The 18,439-nt window shown below is 46.1% G+C and overlaps 1 protein-coding gene across 1 annotated transcript; it reads left to right on the top strand.

The window, feature by feature from the left end:
* Positions 1-703: 703 nt before the first annotated feature.
* LOC115902660 (L-threonine 3-dehydrogenase, mitochondrial-like) lies at positions 704-14,384 on the top strand. The gene is made up of 10 exons (XM_030946342.1): positions 704-760; positions 3,177-3,288; positions 5,541-5,742; positions 6,057-6,099; positions 7,235-7,305; positions 7,890-8,039; positions 9,382-9,554; positions 10,509-10,599; positions 11,034-11,303; positions 11,516-14,384. The coding sequence occupies exons 3-10, from the start codon at positions 5,559-5,561 to the stop codon at positions 11,653-11,655; spliced, it is 1,122 nt and encodes a 373-aa protein (XP_030802202.1). The 5' UTR covers positions 704-760; positions 3,177-3,288; positions 5,541-5,558; the 3' UTR covers positions 11,656-14,384.
* The last annotated feature ends 4,055 nt before the right edge of the window (positions 14,385-18,439 follow it).

Here is an 18,439-nt window from a genome sequence, read left to right as displayed (position 1 = left end):
TCCAAATTATTATTACTCTAATTGTATTACTATTTTTATAACCATTTTGTTACTATTAAACTTCTAAAATTTTAAAAACAAGTGGTTGGCGTTTTTCACAGACATAACCCTGTGCTGTGGCATGACCCTTCTTAAGCAGAGAGGTGGGACCAGATGGTCTCCAGTGGTCCTTTCTAACCTGACCCATCCTGGGGCTCTGGGAATTAGGGATTCTGGGATTCAGGAATTTGTGACTGGCGCTGTGTACGGTGGATTGGCTGGTGAGTGCTGACCAACAGGAGAGATGGAGAGGGAACAAGAGCATGGAGAAGCAGAAAGAGGGGGAACGTTTCCCACTGCCAGAGGGCAGGGTTAAATGGGAGATTGGGAAGGAATTCTTCCCTGTGAGGGTGGTGAGGCCCTGGCACAGGCTGCCCAGAGAAGCTGTGGCTGCCCCATCCCTGGCAGTGTCCAAGGCCAGGTTGGACAGGGCTCGGAGCAACCAGGGATAGAGGAAGGTGTCCCTGCCTAAGGCGCGGGATGGGATGAGCTGTAATGTCCCTTGTCCCCATGGCCGGGCACCGCCCGCCCTCAGCTCCTGAGGGGCCGCCGCGCCCCGCCCGGCACCGCCGCCCCTCACGGCGCGTGACATCACGCCCGTGTGACGTCACCGCCCAATCCCCTGGGCGGCCGCCGCTGACGTCAGGCCCCGGCCCCGGCGCGAGCGGCCCCGGCTGAGGGAACGGGGCGGCGGCGGCGGCGGGAGCGCGGCAGGAGCGGGGTGAGCGCGGGGATCGACCGGACCGGGCCGGACCGGACCGGGGGCTGCGAGGTTTGGGGGATTTGGGATGGCGGGGCCGCCCCGCTGCCGGTGCGACCGAATGAATGGGATGGGGGAGGGGCGGCTCTCCCCGGCACCGCGCTGTCCCCTCCTCTGGGGACACTTCGGGACCGGGACCGGGGGTTCGGTGCTCGTGGCGCTTTGGTGCCTCACCGCAGACTCGCTGCGGGCGGGCGGGTTTTGTTCGTGCCCGTCACCCGCCCCGGCTCCGTGGTTTCATCAGCGGAGGCTGTGGCGGGTGAAGAGCCAGGGAATCGGGAAATGGTTTGGGTGGAAGGGACTTCAAAGATCCTCCCGTTCCAAGCCGTGCCGTGAGCAGGGACACCTTCCACTATCCCAGGCTGCTCTAAGTCCCGTCCAACCTGGTCTTGGACATTTCCAGGGGTCCAGGAGCAGCCACAGCTTCTCTGCAAGCTGCGCCAGCTCCTCTCCATGCTCACAGCCAAGAGTTCATTCCCAGTAGCCCATCTAAATCTACTTTTGTTTTATGTTTAAAGCTGCAACCCCCTGTCCTGTCCCTCCATCCCTTGTCCCAAGTCCCTCTCCAGCTCTCCTGGAGCCCCTTTAGGCCCTGGAAGGGGCTCTGAGGTCTCCCTGGAGCCTTCTCCTCTCCAGGTGAGCACCCCCAGCTCTCTCAGCCTGTACCCAGAGCAGAGGGGCTGCAGCCCTTGGAGCATCTCTGTGGCTTCCTCTGGGCTCTGTCCGGCAGCTCCACATCCTTCTGCTGTTGGATCCCAGATCGGGAAGCAGCTCTGCAGGTAGGGTCTCACCTGAGAGGGGCAGAGGGGCAGAATCCCCCCCTTCCCCTGCTGCCCACTCAGCCCAGGATACACTGGATGTTCTGGACCAATCTTCCTTACCTCTTCCAGGAGTTTCACGCTGTTCAGCAGCTGTGTAATCTCCTTTTTTTTGGTGTTTCTTTTTTTTTTTTTTTTTTTTTTTTTTTTTTTGTTTTTTTGGTGGCTGAGGTCAGGTTCCCAGCAGCTCCCTCTTGGCTCGGGCTGATGTCTCCTCTTGGAGAGGGGCTCGGCCTCATCCCCGGCCGTGCGTCACCCCTGGGACAGGAGCCCAGCGTGTGTGTCAAGGTTATTCCAGCTGAGCTTGGCCAGCAGCTCCCTGCCAGAGGGAACAGCTCCAGCCTGGACACCCCGGCACATCCCCCCTGCCAGGAGACACCGGCAGGGACGCAGCGTCCCAGCCTGGGGGGTCTCAGAAGCAGAGGAATTGCCAGCAGGGAATGTGAGATGCATTTGGGTCCAGCTATCCAGGCAGCAGTGGCTGGGCTTGAGCTGAGATTATCTCTTAGTTGTTGCAGCTTGAGTGCTCCCAAATGCAGGGATCTGATGGAGTTTCCACTTGGGCACCACAGAGGCTTTCCTGTGGCTTGTGCTTCATCTTCTGGATGCCCAAGGAAGGTGCTGTCTCTCTCCTCAAGCTCTTCATACAGTTGGGAAAATTAGAGGACCTTCCCAATGCATAAGCAAATCTGCAGGTCTGAAGCAGAAGCTGTGGGGTTTGGAGCCAACTGGGAGTTGAGAATTTGGACCTCAGTATGTTGGTGTGGACCATGTTCCCAAGGATGTGGCTGGGAATCTGCGGGATCCTGTGCCCTGCAGAGTCCCTTAATTTTCTTTGAAAGAAGAAAGTTCTGGATTCTTTGGTTTAGCTCCCTGGAGGGGCATCCTGTGGCATCCCAGCAGCTGTGCAGCCCCAGAAATCCTGTGGGAGCTCTGGGGTTTGGTTTGGCCTCTCTTCCCTCCCTCTCTCCCATTTTCTTTGAAGCTTGCAGTGGGACTTTCCAGACAAAGCCCATGACTTTCTTATCTTTCTTGTTGCTGTGACATTCTATTAATAACTAATTTACAAGATCTGCTGGTTTCCATAAACATTTTTGACTTTTATGTGAGCAACAGGTGTTGCTGCTTATGTAACACCTTGGAAACCCCGCAGAGGAGCAGCAGCTGGCAGTTCACTCATTAAATGTCATTTTATGAAATGTGTCTCTTTTTTTTTTTTTTCTTTATTCCCTCTTTTCCCTCTCCCAGTGCTTTAATCTTCTTACAAACCCCAGAAATTTCTTGCTATCCCAGGCAGATTATTGTTCATTGGAACACGTGTTTGCTTTCTACTAATCTTTTTGCACTGCCACTAATTAATTTAAACTCTGTCCTTCAGCCATGACCCGACGCTGGCTGGTTCTGGGACTTGGAGGAGCTGCTTCTGCACCTTCAGAGCCCTTTCCCTGCCTATCCCAAACTTCCAGGCATTTCAAAATCAAACAGGACAGAACAGTGAAATCCCTGGCTGCTGCTGCTGCTCTCACACGCACTTTTTTTAAAATTTTTTTTTCCTTAAGGTGTGGGACAACTCCTACTCTCTGCCAGGTTTTGATTGGCTTTCCAAAGAGGCAGTGTCCTATAAATTGCCTTCTCTGCTCTGCTTTTGCCTTATCACCAGCTGAGGCCCAGGTGAGTACAGGAGAGGGAAAATTCCAGCTGCAATTCCATTGCCTAATCCATGAAATTAACTTTGGTTATTGGTTTAAATTACTGGGGCGGGGGAAATAACTTTGATGTTTCAGAATAAGACTTCCTCATTTTGCTAATACTTTCTAATATCAGTTTGCGTTGATAAATGAGATCAGGGACTGAGAAACTATTCAGAAATGAATGTGGGAGGGGGTTTGAAAATATATTGTGGAATCATGGAATGGTTTGGGTTGGAAAGGATCTTAAAGCTCATCCTGTTTCATGGGCAAGGACACCTTTCACTATATATTTTATCTATGTATTATACAGGTAATTTTTTCCTCTTCAGTTCCCAACAGTTTTTTCCTCTTCAGTTCCCAACAGTATTCTCCTTTGGCACAGTAAAAAGGGAAGCCTATAAAAAATATAAGTTATTTTTCATCAGTTAAATTAATTTTTTGTATGTGTTCAGAGCTGTTAATAACTCCTGGAAGTTATTAAAGATGAAAAACTTGGATCTAGCAGACTGGGCTTTCCTGTATGAGTTGCTTTTTGCAAGTTAATCACTGTGTGGGGCTGACTTCATCTATTTGGGGAAGTATTTTTAAGGCATGATATTGATTTCTTTATATATTTGTGCATTCATGGCAACTTTAGTAGCCAGTCACACCTGTTTTTTCCCCCCTTTGTATTTGAAATAAAAATAAATGCCATCAGTGGAGGTTTTTGCAGCAGCTCTGCTGCCTGGCTGTTTCAGTTCCTGGTATAAAATGCATTTACTGTGCTGAGTCAGACCTGGGAGTAAGTTCTCAGCTTAAGCCTTTGTGGTTTCACTCTAAGTATGTTTGCAAAAACCAGTCCAGTCACTGGGAAAGCAATTTTAGTCACAGCCAACTTTTGTTTGTACTTTGCAAAGCTCAAAATGCCTTTTTCGGGTACTTGGAGTAGAAATTTTTTGTCACACAGACCAGTGAGTCTCTCTCAGTGCTGGAAGATTTTCTTTTTCAGTGCTGAAATAGGAAGGGATTATCATAAGAGCTGGTACCTGGGTCTGTGTCCAGATGGAATTTGGATATTTGCAAGGATGGGCACTCACATCACCTTTCTGGGCATCTCAGACCAAGTGTTTTTGATCAGTTTAAGTGTATTTTTTTAATAATGCAATTTTATGGGGCTGTCTTACTAGACAATATTTAGCAAATCAGTATTTAAATAGCAGAACTCCCTCAAGTACCAGAACATTCTCAGTCAGGTGACTGAGAAGTGAAAGAAACACCCACATTAATCACTTGTTTGCTTTTCTCTGCAACTGGAATTCATCTGCAGTTTCTTGTGGAGAGCTTCCATCTACCTGACTCTCCTTTTCAGAATATTTGCCCCAAGAAAAGATTTGACAGGGTAACCCCATCAGGCAAGTTTGAAATATGCTTTCATCTGGGAATTTACATATTCTAGATCCTTGGGAAACAGTTAAAAATTGTTCAGAGGGGATAAGGAAAAAAATGAGTGGTTGTGCCTTGAGGATTTTATTTGAGAGAATTAAATTTGCACCATAGAAACGACCAGTTGTGGCTGCAGGTGTCATTTATTTGGGGTACTTTGCATTTCCTTCTGCAATATGAAAAATTTGGAGAGAAAGAACCCAAACTTGAATGCAGCACAGGGTAAATTATAATGATGTGAAATAATTGGGACATTTTCTTGAGGTTTGGCTAAGTCCTGCCACTCCTCTATTTGCTTTCTGGGTACTGTCCATCCTGAGTGTTAAAAATCAGAGTAAATCTCCCTTTTTTTCCGAGATATTTCCTGCTGCCTCCTTGGCTCAGCTGCTCTTGCTGGTGCAATCCTGAGGAGTTTTGCTTATTCACAGCAGCCTGCAAAACTTTCACTCCAAACGTGGCATCACAGCAGCTTTGTTTTATTCTGTATTTATCCTTAAAATCACACTTCCAAGTGAAGTTTTAAAAAAAGTTTAAACTTGAGCTTTACAGTGTTCTCCCTGTCCATTTTTCTGGACTGTGGATATTTTCCTGAGCTCAGTCCGGGGAATCCATTACCTCTGCTCATGTTACATCCCAGGTTGCTTTCAGCCCTTGCTTGCCACAATGCCCCAGCCCTGGGATGGCATCAAATTCCTCTGGATCCCTGCAGAGTTTTCTCTTTTAGCAGAGTTTTCTCTTTTAGCAGAGTTTTAAAAGCCATTTAATGGGGTTGAATCACTCGTGACTCATCTTTTGTCTCTCTCCTCACAGCACACCTGAAGGAGGAAGATGCCAATCGTCAGGAACCTGGGCAGAGCTGCCAGCCAGCTGCTGCAGAGCTCTGGCTGTGGCTGTGGGGTGTCCCTTGTGCCTGTCAGGGCCATCGGGGTGTCCCCACGCCAGGTGGCCTCCGACGCCAGCTTCCACTCGGTGACGTTCTCTGAGTCGGATCATCCCCGGGTGCTAATCACAGGTCAGCACTCCTGGCACAGCTGGGTTCCTGCTTCTCAGCTGAGCTTTCCCACTGCTCTCCTCCCTCCCCAAAGGGCACAGTTCTGGAAGCAAAAATACCCCAAATGTCCTGGAATTGGGATGATCTTTGCCATCAGAGTCCTGTGTGAACTTTCCTATTTGAATTCCAGAACTCATCTAAAACCAGTTCCTTGAGAAAAAAACATAAAAGCTTCCTGACTCACTGAGAAAATCATACTAATTCTTGATATGATACAGATAATAATGGAGTTCTGCATTGTGACCCCCATTTTTCCTCTGATTTTTGTCTCTTAGGTGGTCTTGGCCAGCTCGGGGTGGGACTTGCAAAGCTGCTGAGGTGGGTCACCATTCCCTGGCTTGCTGTGATTGAGGGATTCCAGCTTTAGCCATCACTTCTAGGAGCAATAGTTGTCTGGAAAGTTGTTTATAAAAGAAATCCTATTTTTCAAATGCTGTTTTTGTCTCTTGGCTTTGTAAATAACATTAATAGCTGGACTTGATGATCTTAAAGGTCTTTTCCTTAATGATTCTTAATGATTCTATAATTAAATTTTCACCATCATTTTATTTGTCCCTCCTGTGCATGCTGTGGGTTCCTGACGTATTTTCTGCATGTCCATCAGTCACGATTCCCAAAATAGCAGGATTTTGTCTGAGGGACTGTCTGCTGAGTTGTTTGCTTCCAGTTAAATGGGAGTATTCAGAGTCTGAACCCTCAGAGTTTTCCTTCTTTTTCCTTCTTCTTTTCCCCACCTCAAGCACAGTTACCTCCTTTTCTTTATGACATCTTTTCAAGAAGAGTGAAATGCTCCAAGAGCTCTCCCTGATCCATGTCCTTGTCCATATCCCGCTCAGCTCCAGTTTATCATTTGCTCACAGTCTTTGCTGGAGGGAGTTTAGACCAAGACTAAAAGTGAGCAGACTCACTGCACTCAACACTGTAGCAGTTTGAGCATTTTCTACCATTTCTAGGATATATTTTAAAATTATCCAAATAATGGGAGGCCGGAATGTGCTCCAGTGCCCCCAGATCTGCTCTGCAACAGCCTTGTGTTGATTAGCACAAGGTCACAATTTCTCTCTTCTATTTGCTTAGTTGATATAAAAGTAACTGTAGCTACAACAATCCCAGTGGCTTTTTGTTTTCTGCAGGGGAGTAAATTATCTCTGGGTACAATTTTCAGTAAGAAAAGTGTAGGAAAATCTCTTTTCCCAACATATTTTCACTTTCTAAAAAATTTCTATCCTTATGCAGAGCTTGACTGCTCCTAGAAGTATTTGATAATTTTTTAAGATGCTGTGTTGATATTTAAAGGATTGTTGGGGTGGGGTTTTTTTTGTTTAGTGAGATAACTGATTTTATTGTGGAAAATATTGTTCCTCTACTATCACTCCTGCAAAACAAAATAGCAACTGATGAATTATCTCAAAAAGCTGTGGACTCACTGTTCCCTGTGGGTATTTTTACACAGGAAACGCTTTGGAAAGAACAATGTGATCTTGTCTGACATTAGAAAGCCTGCAGATAATGTTTTTTATAGTGGTAAGTGACTGGGAAAGCACATGGAAAAAAAAAAAAACAAACCTTGACTTTACCTCTGATGTGCATAAACTAATTATCAAAGTGATAAGTGGATTACACTGACAAGCTGCTCAAACCTTCTGCATAATTCCTCCCTGCTTTCAAATCTTGCCAAGATGTTGGTTTCTTCTCTTATTCCCTTTTCCTAAATATTTGTCTTTGCATTTTTTTACTGCAAAGAGAAATATTTAGGAAAATATTTCTCTTTGCAGTGAAAAAATGTGCCGCATTTCTGACTCAAATAACTATTTGAGGCACCTTGTGCTCCTGCTGTAAAAAGAGATGCTTTTATTCTTTAGGAGGGAGGAAGTTGGAAATGAAACTTGTGCTTTGTTTTTACATGCTCAAGGAATTTTTATAATGAGGCAGATATAAAGTAGGATTTAAGACTCTTTGATTTTCACTGGAAACTTACGAAAACTTTTCCCCAACCTCGCTGTTTAGTGATGTATTTAGGTGGCAAAAACAGCAGCCTGAGCTTCATGCAGAACCTTCCTTCCATCCATTCCTGACATCCAATTTCCCACTGCTTCCACCTCCTCCAGGTCCTTTCATCTTCGCGGATATCTTGGACTACAAGAACCTGCGGGAGATCGTGGTGAACAATCGCATCACGTGGCTGTTCCACTACAGCGCCCTGCTCAGCGCCGTGGGAGAGGCCAACGTGCCCTTGGCCAGGGCTGTCAACATCACTGGTGTGTGCTGCCTTTGAGTGCTTAAAGCTGTGTCTGGGCAGGTTTGGGTTGGAGATCAGGAAAAGGCTCTTCCCCAGAGGGTGTGGGGCATTGGAACAGCTCCCCTATAGGAATGTGCTCCCTGTTGACAGAGTGACAAAAAGTGTCTTTTGTCCCCTCAAAAAGAAAAGAAGGCCAGAAGTTTCTTGTAGCCATGATATTTTCTGAAAAATCCCTTTGCCAGGATTTTTCTCCTGAGAAGCTGAGAGGCCTCAGGAACAAAATGTAAACAATGATTATCTGTTGCTGTGGAATGCAACAGGTGCATCTTTGATTGGTCTTGTGTAGTTGTTTCTAATTAATGGCCAATCACAGTCCAGCTGTCTCAGACTGTCTGGTCAGTCACAAGATTTTATTATCATCTTTTCCTTTTCTTCCTTTTCCTCCTTTTCCTTTTTCCTTTTTCCTTTTTCCTTTTTCCTTTTTCCTTTTTCCTTTTTCCTTTTCCTTTTCCTTTTCCTTTTCCTTTTCCTTTTCCTTTTCCTTTTCCTTTTCCTTTTCCTTTTCCTTTTCCTTTTCTTTTTTCCTCTTTTCCTTTTCCTTTTCCTTTCCTGCCTTCTGATGAAATCCTTTCTTCTATTCTTTTAGTATAGTTTTAATATATCATTTACTTTTATTATAATATATATATATATATAGTATAAAATAATAAATCAGCCCTCTGAAACATGGAGTCAACATTCTCTTCTCTCGTCCTGGGACCCCTGTGAACACCACCACAGTTTCTCTCTTCGATTAGGTGAAAAAGACACTTCATAGGACCTTAGGAACTTCACCTCAAACTTAAGGATAGCTAATTGGACGCAAGCCAAAAAGTCCTGCTTGGGCAATCTACTAGAAAAAGAAGAGAACAAAGAAACTAATGGCTTTTGTAAGGTGTTTTACCAGGAGTAAGAACCTCTTGCACTTGGCTTGGTTTTTCTTTGTTTGTTATTTTGCCTTTTATTAAACCTTTTTGTTTCCAACACTGCAACAGAAGCCATCCTGCTAATTTTTATGCCTCTAAAGGTAGCTGAGCAATCATAGGTGTGTTATAGACCTCCAAGAGCTTATGAGACCTAGCTCAAGGCGCTCCTGTAACACTCCACAGTGAATGGTGACATTCCCAAGGCTGCCAGAGCTCCAGGAGTGTTTGGACAATGCTTGCAGGGTGGGATTGTTGGGGTGTCTATGCAGGGCCAGGAGTTTGATTGGATGATGTTGATGGGTGCTTTCCAGCTGAGGATATTCTATAATTCTCACAGTGGCTTGAGAAAGCAGAAATATTTTGATAAATCCTGTTGTTTTGTGGTTTTTTTCCCAGGTTTACACAATATTCTGGATATTGCAGCTGAGCACAATTTGAGGCTCTTTGTTCCAAGCACCATTGGAGCCTTTGGACCCACCTCTCCTCGAGATCCAACTCCTGATCTCTGCATTCAGAGACCAAGGACAATCTATGGAGTCTCCAAGGTCCACGCTGAGCTCATGGGAGAAGTGAGAATTTTTTATTTTATTCATTTCCTAAAAGGTCTGGGAGAACTTCATTGAAACAGGTTTCCCAAGGAAGCTGTGCTGCCCCATCCATGGTAGTGTCCAAAGCCAGGTTGGACAGGGCTCAGAGCAACTTTGGATGGTGGAAGTTTTCCATGTCCTTGGTGGGGGTTGGAATGTTCTTTAAGGTCTCTTCCAACCCAAGCCATTCCATGAGTCTATGATTGGAATTAATTGCTTTAATAAGATTCCTCACTCATTCTTTCCCCCATTTTCCTTAATTCAGACTTTACTACTCAGCAATAGTCTGAGGCAGCTCTGAAGGTCAAATATCTTTTGAGTTTTGTTGGGAAAAGCACAAAGCCTGGGAAGCTGGCAAACAGCTGACTTTCATTGTCATTTCTTTCTCTGTTTTTTATGGCTTTGGCCTCTATGCCAGTGTGAATGGCACTGCAGAAAGGACAGTGCACAAAACCTTGTGACAGCGGGTACACAATGATGACTTTTTGCTCCTCCTCTACAAAAAAAAACTTTAAAGTCAAAGTTTTGTGAGTCTGCACATGCACAACTTCGGTTTTGACTTTGTAGTTATTTACAAACAACATTTTTAAAGTTGGTATTTTTATACAGTTTCCTGTCATAGGTCTGAGGACTGTATTATCCTGGAAAGTCTCACAAACTTGGGAATGTTCAGTTTCTGAACGTTGTAGACCCTACATGAGTAGCGTGACAATCCATGTCAAAGATCCATGTTTACCGATGTGGATTTGAGCTGGAAAAGGACAAGCAGGGAGATCAGCTGCCAGGCAGGGAATGGAGATTGTTCAGTAATCCCATTCCTTTCATCCCTGTCCTGGGCCAGCTGAAGTTTCATCCTGGGTCAGATTTTTCCTGTGAAATGAGTGGGTGTGTGACCAGCTCTTGGTGTGTAACTCTGTGTTTCTGCCCCCTCCCCAGTACTACCACTGCCGCTATGGCCTGGACTTCCGCTGCCTCAGGTATCCAGGGATTATCTCTGCTGATTCCCAGCCTGGGGGGGGAACAACTGGTGAGTGACTGGTGCATGACAAGAGGGCTGGGGAGGACTTTTCACAAGGACTTGGAATGACAGGATAAGGGGAAATGGATTCCCACTGCCAGAGGGCAGGGATGGATGGGGTATTGGGAAGAAAGTCTTCCCTGTGAGGGTGGTGAGGTTGCCCAGAGAAGTTGTGGCTGCCCCATCCCTGGAAATATTCAAGGCCAGGTTCAATAGGGCTTGGAGCAACCTGGGATAGAAAGTGGAATCCCTTCCCATGGCAGGGGATTGGAACTTGATGATCTTTAAGCTCCCTTTCAACCCAAACCACTCTGTGATTTCATGATGAATATCTCACAGTCCTGCCAGATTTGAGACAGGTGACTTTGGGGTTGGTCTGAGGTTTGTTGACTGTCATGAAGTGCACAACACAGATCATACACATCCATTATTCTCTTCCCCAGATTATGCTGTCCAGATTTTCCATGATGCCATAAAGACTGGCAAATTCAAGTGTTACCTGAGGCCGGACACCCGGCTGCCCATGATGTACATCGACGACTGCCTCAAGGCCACGCTGGAGGTCATGGATGCCCCTGCAGAAGCCCTGACCATGAGGACCTACAACATCAGTGCCATGAGCTTCACTCCTGAGGAGCTGGCCCAGGAGGTGCAGAAGTATGTCCCTGAGCTCCAGATGACCTACAATGTGGATCAAGTCAGGCAGGCCATAGGTTAGTATCTTCCCTGGCAGCAGGTAAGAAGAAACATCATTGGGGTGAAATAAAGTCTCTTTTCTTTTTAGGAACTGACAAATTGCTCCTGTGCAATTTAAGTCTTATGGTTCAAAATTCAGCTTAGTAATGATGAAACTTCTCAAAGTTCAGAGAGATTTTTTCCTAAGCCTCACCTTTCTTGGTTCTTTTTCTTTTTTTTTTCCCTGCAGCTGACAGCTGGCCCATGAACTTCGACGACAGCAACGCCCGCAGGGACTGGGGTTGGAAACACGATTATGACCTCCCTGAGCTGGTGACCACCATGTTTAGCTACCTTGGGTCTGACTCTAGGATTGCCCAAGCTAACTGAAATGCTTTCAGATGTTTCCAGATTTCCACAGAGGACCAGGAAGAAATGGCTGCATTTTAGTTTCTAATTTTCTGAGTCTTAGAGCATGTCAGTTACTAATTTTTGTAAGTAGTGACAGAGTTGGGCAGAAATGTCCAGTAGCTGGAATGTCCTTTAGATAAACAGCTGCACTGGGTGCTGTCCCCAAACACAGCACTGCTGACAAACGCAGAGTTCTTGAACTTTCACACTTAGGGAAAAATACCAAAATACCACTTACTCCTGGCTGATGGCTCTCCAATCATTCCTGCCTCTTCCTTGGCAAACAAAGTGGGATAGCATTGTCCAACCTGGCCTTTCAGGCATATCCCAAAAAGTTAACCACAGGTTTTGCTTTTTCCTGGTGGAGGATGTTAGGTTGTAGCAAGAACCTTTTTACTCTTTGCTTACAAAAGAGACATCAGAAGAGCTGTTTCATGTTCCCAAATTGCAGGGGGTTGTTGCAATTCTAGTTTGAAATCAAACTTTGCTCAATAGCTCCTATTTATATCTCTCTTTAGTGCTGTCTAAGCATACACTTTTCTGTACCTAGGGCATACAGAATAGCAGTCTTATGATGCTGCTTATAAATGTGAAGTGGAATAGGACTTGAATTCTCATCATGCTTTAAAAAAACCCAGGGTTTACAAGCAAAGCTTTGTCCTGTTCTCTGCAAGTGCTGCTGCCTTCAGTGCAGCCTCGGAGGGAGAGCTGAAATCCGAAGAGCTGTTCCATGGATGTGAGTCTGGGTGGGATTTCAGGGAGGCCAAGCCTCTGGCTGGGGTTTTTAGCAGTACTTTTGGTTCTCCCAGTTGTTTGGAGTCCCTGCACAGTGTCACATTGCCTGGAACAGGTTTTAAAGGTGGGCTGAGGATGGAGCCTTACTGTAGAGTCAGGTCAGCCTTGGAAATCTTTCCTGTTCACCCCATTTTCCACGTGCACTGTGTTTGTAGATGCTGTTTATGTGTAGCTCATACCCTTTTATCCTTTAGAGAGGGATCCAGAAGCTGAAACCATATTCTAGCTACAGCTAAGGGCTGTTCTGCTCGTTGCGTTTCATGCACAGGAGATTCTGGGATGAACAAGGGAGTTTCAGTAGATGTGTGAGAGGAAGAGGTGTCAGTTCAAAAGCTACTTAGGAGACTTCAGGAAATGACAAACTGGAGAGACAGGAAAGCCATTGTAGGTAAAATACCAGTTTCCATGGATGTGAGTCTGAGCTGTTAGCTACTCCAGCTGAGAATCAGCCTCTGGGAACTTTTGACTTTTATTTTTTTCAAAGAAAAAATACCTTTCATTTTCAAAATGACTGGAAATTCCCTACAGGAAGCTCTCCTTTTTTTTTTTTTTTTTTTTGGTCTTGTATACTCCAGTAGTGTGTGTAGGTAAAAACACTCAAGTATTTTTTTTTTTTTTTGCCTACAACTTGTTTCCTCTGTTTTCTGTGACGGCGCTTTGGTGGTTGTGAGTCTGTTGTGTTTTTTGTAACCCTGCCATGATCAGACTTCTTTCTCTTTGTGCAAGAGTTCTCCTGCAGGGAATATGTTTCATCACAAAAGTAACCTTCCAATGAAGATTCTTTGGTGAAACCCAGTTATTTGAAACATTTGTTACACTTGTATCTCTTGGTTTTGTGTGTATTTTACCCTTTCATCTGTGGGCAAAGTAGAAATTTCCCAGGTATTTAAGCTCAAGGGTCGTGGCTATTACTGAAACATTTTTATATTGTTTACATTGCTGAAAGGACAAATTTTTAAACTTTGGCCACTTTGTAACTCTCACGTAGCTCCAATGTAATTTTTGGCTCAATGGGAGGTGAAGTCAGCCCTCCCTTCGCACCCTGTGAGGAGAGACTGGCTGGGCTTTGTCCTCTGCCCAAAAGGATGAGATCCACACTGGATTATCTCCCAGGGACCTAGAGCCAGCAGATGAAGGGCTGGAAAGGATCTGAAGTGTCTTGTCCACTCCTCAGTGCCTCTGTTCCACTTTTGGGAAGTGTAAAATAAAGAGTTTTTGATGATGGATCTCACTCCATGTCCTCATGTCACTCAGAGTCCTGGGGTCTGATCCCCTCACCCTCATTCCCAGCTCCAGTTTCATTGGACTCTACAAGAGTGAGGAGCAGGAACGTTCTTTCTTCTGAAACACTGTCCTTGGTGGTGGAATTACACAAAAGCCTTGGAACAGGTGTCATGGCAAAGGTGGAATGCAAACCTATGGCATTTGAACACAGTTTTGGTTTTCCTGCCAAGATGTTACTGGCTTCATTTAGGAGCAGCCATTTAAGCGACTTAATTTTTTTAAAAATCTGAAATAAACCATGTTCCTATAGAGAGTGGTCTGGAGGAAACTGTGGTGACAATCAGGGAATGTTATTAAATGTGTCTGCAAGGTCTGCATCCTGTTTGAAATTCTCATTTTCAATCCTACCAATGATCTGTATATTTTTTCCCCCATGTTTTCCACATTAACTTGTAATGATGTCACAATTTTTTTTTTCTGTATGAAACCAACTTGATGTGGTACAAAATATCTACCTTTTTCTACCTGTTGGAAGTTTGACTTCTGGGCAGAGATTTTCTTCATGACACTTGAGTGCTGTGGCTGTTAAATTACCTATTCAGGACAAAAAAAAAAAGGTTTAAAAAAAGAAAAGTTGTTAAGAATATTTTTTCAACTATTGTTAGTTGTGGGTGATGCCTACTTTAATAAAATCCTTTTCAAATGGATCCTGGGTTTGTCATTGGTTGGAGCAAGTGGGAGAAGTGACACAGCCAGGAGGGAAGAGCCCTGCAGGCTGAGTCAGCAGCTGGGGCGTTAAACGTGGCATCCATGCTTGGAGTAAATGAAGTTACAGGGAGGATTTGTGAAGTGAAAATCCACATGGAACAGCTGGGGAGAGTCCAGAGGAGGCCATGGGGATGCTCCAAGGGCTGGAGCCAGGCTGGGAGAGCTGGGGGTGCTCACCCAGAGAAGAGAAGGATCCAGGGAGAGCTCAGAGCCTCTTCCAGGGCCTAAAGGGGCTCCAGGAGAGCTGGAGAGGGACTGGGGACAAGGGATGGAGGCACAAGACACAGGGGATGGCTTCCCAGTGCCAGAGGGCAGGGATGGATGGGATATTGGGAAGGAATTCCTGGCTGTGAGGGTGCTGAGGCCCTGCTGAGTCCATGTTCCTGTGTCTGAACAGATCCTGCCTCCAGGTGTTGCACAACCTGTGATGGGTCAGCAGGAGAAGCTTGGCTGAGGAGATGACACTCATAACTCCCCACAGCCCCACCCTGCCTCCTTAATCCATGGATAAACCCTCCCTGCAGGTGAAAGGAGGCCTTGCCCTCCTCCCACACCTCAGCTTTCCAACCATGGGAACCTGTGGTGGAGAGAACATTCCTCCTGACAATGGGAACCTCTGGTGGAGAGAACATTCCTCCTGACCATGGTACAATGACTAATATAGCCATGGTGCTTCTGAGGGTGTTGCTCTTCCCAGCTGCTCCCCTTTGATCCTTAGTCTGGATCTTGTCGAGTCCTGTTTGACACAAGCCCAGCCTGGCTTTTAGAGGTGCCAGAGGTGATGGTGCTGCCTCCAGAGCTGCTGCAGGGAGAGCTGGGGGTGCTCACCTGGAGAAGGATCCAGGGAGAGCTCAGAGCCCCTTCCAGGGCCTAAAGGGGCTCCAGGAGAGCTGGAGAGGGACTGGGGACAAGGGATGGAGGGACAGGACAAGGAAGAATGCCTTAATCTGAAGGAGGGTGGGTTTAGATGGGATATTAGGAAGAAATTCTTGGCTGTGAGGATGGTGAGGTCTGGGCACAGGTTGCCCAGAGAAGCTGTGACTGCCCCTGGATCCCTGGAAGTGTCCAAAGCCAGGTTGGATGAAACTTGGATGAAACTGCTTTCTTGTCTTGGCTGTTTAAGACATCAGACAGGTGCAAGAAGAGGAGGAAGCTCCTTCCCTCAGTGGAAAGGTGTGAGGGATGTGGGGGATTAACCCCTGCGCTTTTGGAAAACCCCTCCTGCTGCTCCTCAAGAATTCCTCAGGTTGGAATCAAGCTCTCAACTGTTTGTCAGGAGCTCTGCATTCCTGCAGGGAAGAGAAGTTGAGCCCAGAGAGGTGAAGAGAGGAGAGCATCTGTGTTATCCAGAGGGAAATCCTGGGGCTGAGATCCCCACCTTGCAGCCTCCTCCCCACACTCCATGTTTCAGCCAGGCCTGGTGGCTTTCCTGCCCTGCTGCAGGCAGGTTGTGTCTATTTTAGGGAACATCAGCCGACATTTGCCCTTCTCCTGGAGCCTCAGGCCAGACAAATGCTCCCCAGGCTATTTCTGGCTTCATGCCATAACTGTATGTGATCCTAAATTCCCTGTGGGACTGAGTGTCTGTGGCATGCTGGGGCTGAGGGGCAGGGAGGGGGCAGCTCCTGAAACAAACCCAGGGATTTCAGGATGACTGGGATGACACAGAGCAGCTCAGAGCTGGCACACACAGCTGTGGAGATGCAATTGAAAAGATATTTGTGCCTCAGCAGCACCATTATGGAAGCTAAATCTGGACTGGGCATTGCTCAGCCAGGAAAGAAAGTTGTTTCCTGCCCTTGTTCCTGCAACTGTGAGCAGTTCAGGAGGTTTTCCTGCCCCTAAAGTCCTTGTGCAGCCTCCTGGAGCTCCTGAGAAGGTGCAGCATACAGGTTAATGTTCATTTTTGAGGGGATTTAAACTTTTTAACCAAAAATGTAAACAGTCTTTTGCCCTCTTCCCCCATCTCATACGGACCCCCAGAGTAAAAAAGACCTAGGGTACAGGATAATACATCTTTTGACCTCAAGCAGAGCTTTAATATCCCAGTTTGGAAAAGAGAAGGATCCAGAGAGACCTGAGAGCACCGTCCTGCGCCTAAAGGGACTCCAGGAGATCTGGAGAGGGACTTGGGACAAGGGATGGAGGGATAGCGCAAGGGGGAATGGCTTCCCACTGCCAGAGGGCAGATGGATGGGATATTGGGAAGGAATTCCTGGCTGTGAGGGTGGTGAGGTCCTGGCAGAGGGTGCCCAGAGAAGTTGTGGCTGCCCCTGGAAGCTTCCAAGGCCAGGCTGGACAGGGTTTAGAGCAACTTTGGATAGTGGTAGGTGTCCCTGCCCATGGCAGGGGGTGGAACTGGATGCTCTCAAATTTCCCTTTCAACACAAACCATTCCGTGATTCCACAATTCTGTGAACCCTTCCGCAGGTGAATGTGAAGCTGAATGGAAAACTGGGCTGGGCATGCATCCTCAGGAACTTCCCTGATGAGCTTTGGACCAATCCTAAAATAAAGGAGGTTCTTGGCAGGGCACAGCCAGCTCCAAGGACACCGATGGCTTTTTGGCACGGTGGGGGCGTTGCTGCCAGGGTGATGTCACCTCGCCTGTGTGGTGCAACAGGTCACACACCTCTCCAGCCTTTCCACTATTCCAGGTTAAAGATCTGTCGCCAGCAGAGCTGTTGCAAAAAGGATGAGTCAGAGGAGAGAAAGTAAAGTCCAGAGTTCATCCCCTTTGACCCAACCTGGCGCAAAAGTCCTCAGATTTGGTGCATTTTTAAAGCTCTTCTTCCTGGACCATTGTGATGCTGAGAGGCTTATAGGAGGTTTAGGAAAAATTCCTACCTTTCTAATCCTTGTAATTTTAAGAGAAATTTGATTTTCTGAAAATGAAAATGAACCATGAGAGCTCCAAAATCTGTAATTAATTTTTAAGACAGTTGAGTTTTAATATTTTATCACTATTTTATTTATAATAATAATTTATTTTATTATCATGCTTACTTTAGTGGGATCTGGTTTTCACTATATCCACAGCAATATTCCTTTGGTAAATACAGGAATTATACCATAATTGCTCAGATACAGCTTGTCAACATGTCCTAAATTGTGATAAACTGCTAAAATGACATTTTTTGGTAGGGTGTCTTATAGGGAACTTATCACAGAGTGTCTGAGTGTGTTTGGCTGCACACAAACACCACCCTAAGGATGCTGTTTCATGGGATAAGTCATTTATTGAGCTCCAGCTCTAGGGAAACTTGGTTTGGTGGGGATTTATGATTGGTGTGGGTGTCTAATATTAAAATAAAATATGTTCCTTTTGCCTGAGTCCAGCCCCCTCCTGGAGGGCACACAGGTGTTTCCACACTTTTCCCAGCTGCACTTACCTTTGGGGAAGATAAAAGGAGGAAAGGTCTATAAATTGCTAATTTATATTTTCATGTGTTTTTTACATGGTTAGGTGTGGTTTAAGCAGGTCTGAAGTCGAGGCAGGGATAAAGAGATGCCACACTTGGCCTTATTGGAGGGAAATATACTTTGGAAACCAGGGATAACCCCAATTCCTCCTGCAATCTTTCCCCTACCCCAAGGTAGTGCGGAAACTGACACATAAAACAAACAAGAGTAATTCCAAGTCAGGTCAGAGCTGAATTTGCCAGAACAGAGAGCGGCAGGAGGAGGAGGCGTCAGTGAGGTGCAGATCCTGCTCATCCAGGCCCATGTCTGATCACAGAAACAGAGAATGGAATATCAGCATTAAGGTGGGAACAAACCTCTCAGATCATCAAGTCCAACCTTTGACTGGATCACATAATTGCCACTAAACCACATTGGGAAGAATCTTCTGGTTCCCCCCACCACCTCTCATTTCTCCATGAATTTCACCACCTCCATGGAAGGAGAGGCCTTGCAAAGCCCTAACTGGTGCAGGGCCCATCTGGAAGTTTCTTGAGCTGTTTTTAATACGCTG

Source organism: Camarhynchus parvulus, chromosome 3 (assembly GCF_901933205.1).
Source record: "Camarhynchus parvulus chromosome 3, STF_HiC, whole genome shotgun sequence".
NCBI classification, from domain to species: Eukaryota; Metazoa; Chordata; class Aves; order Passeriformes; family Thraupidae; genus Camarhynchus; species Camarhynchus parvulus.
This window is presented reverse-complemented; position numbering and strand designations above follow the sequence as displayed.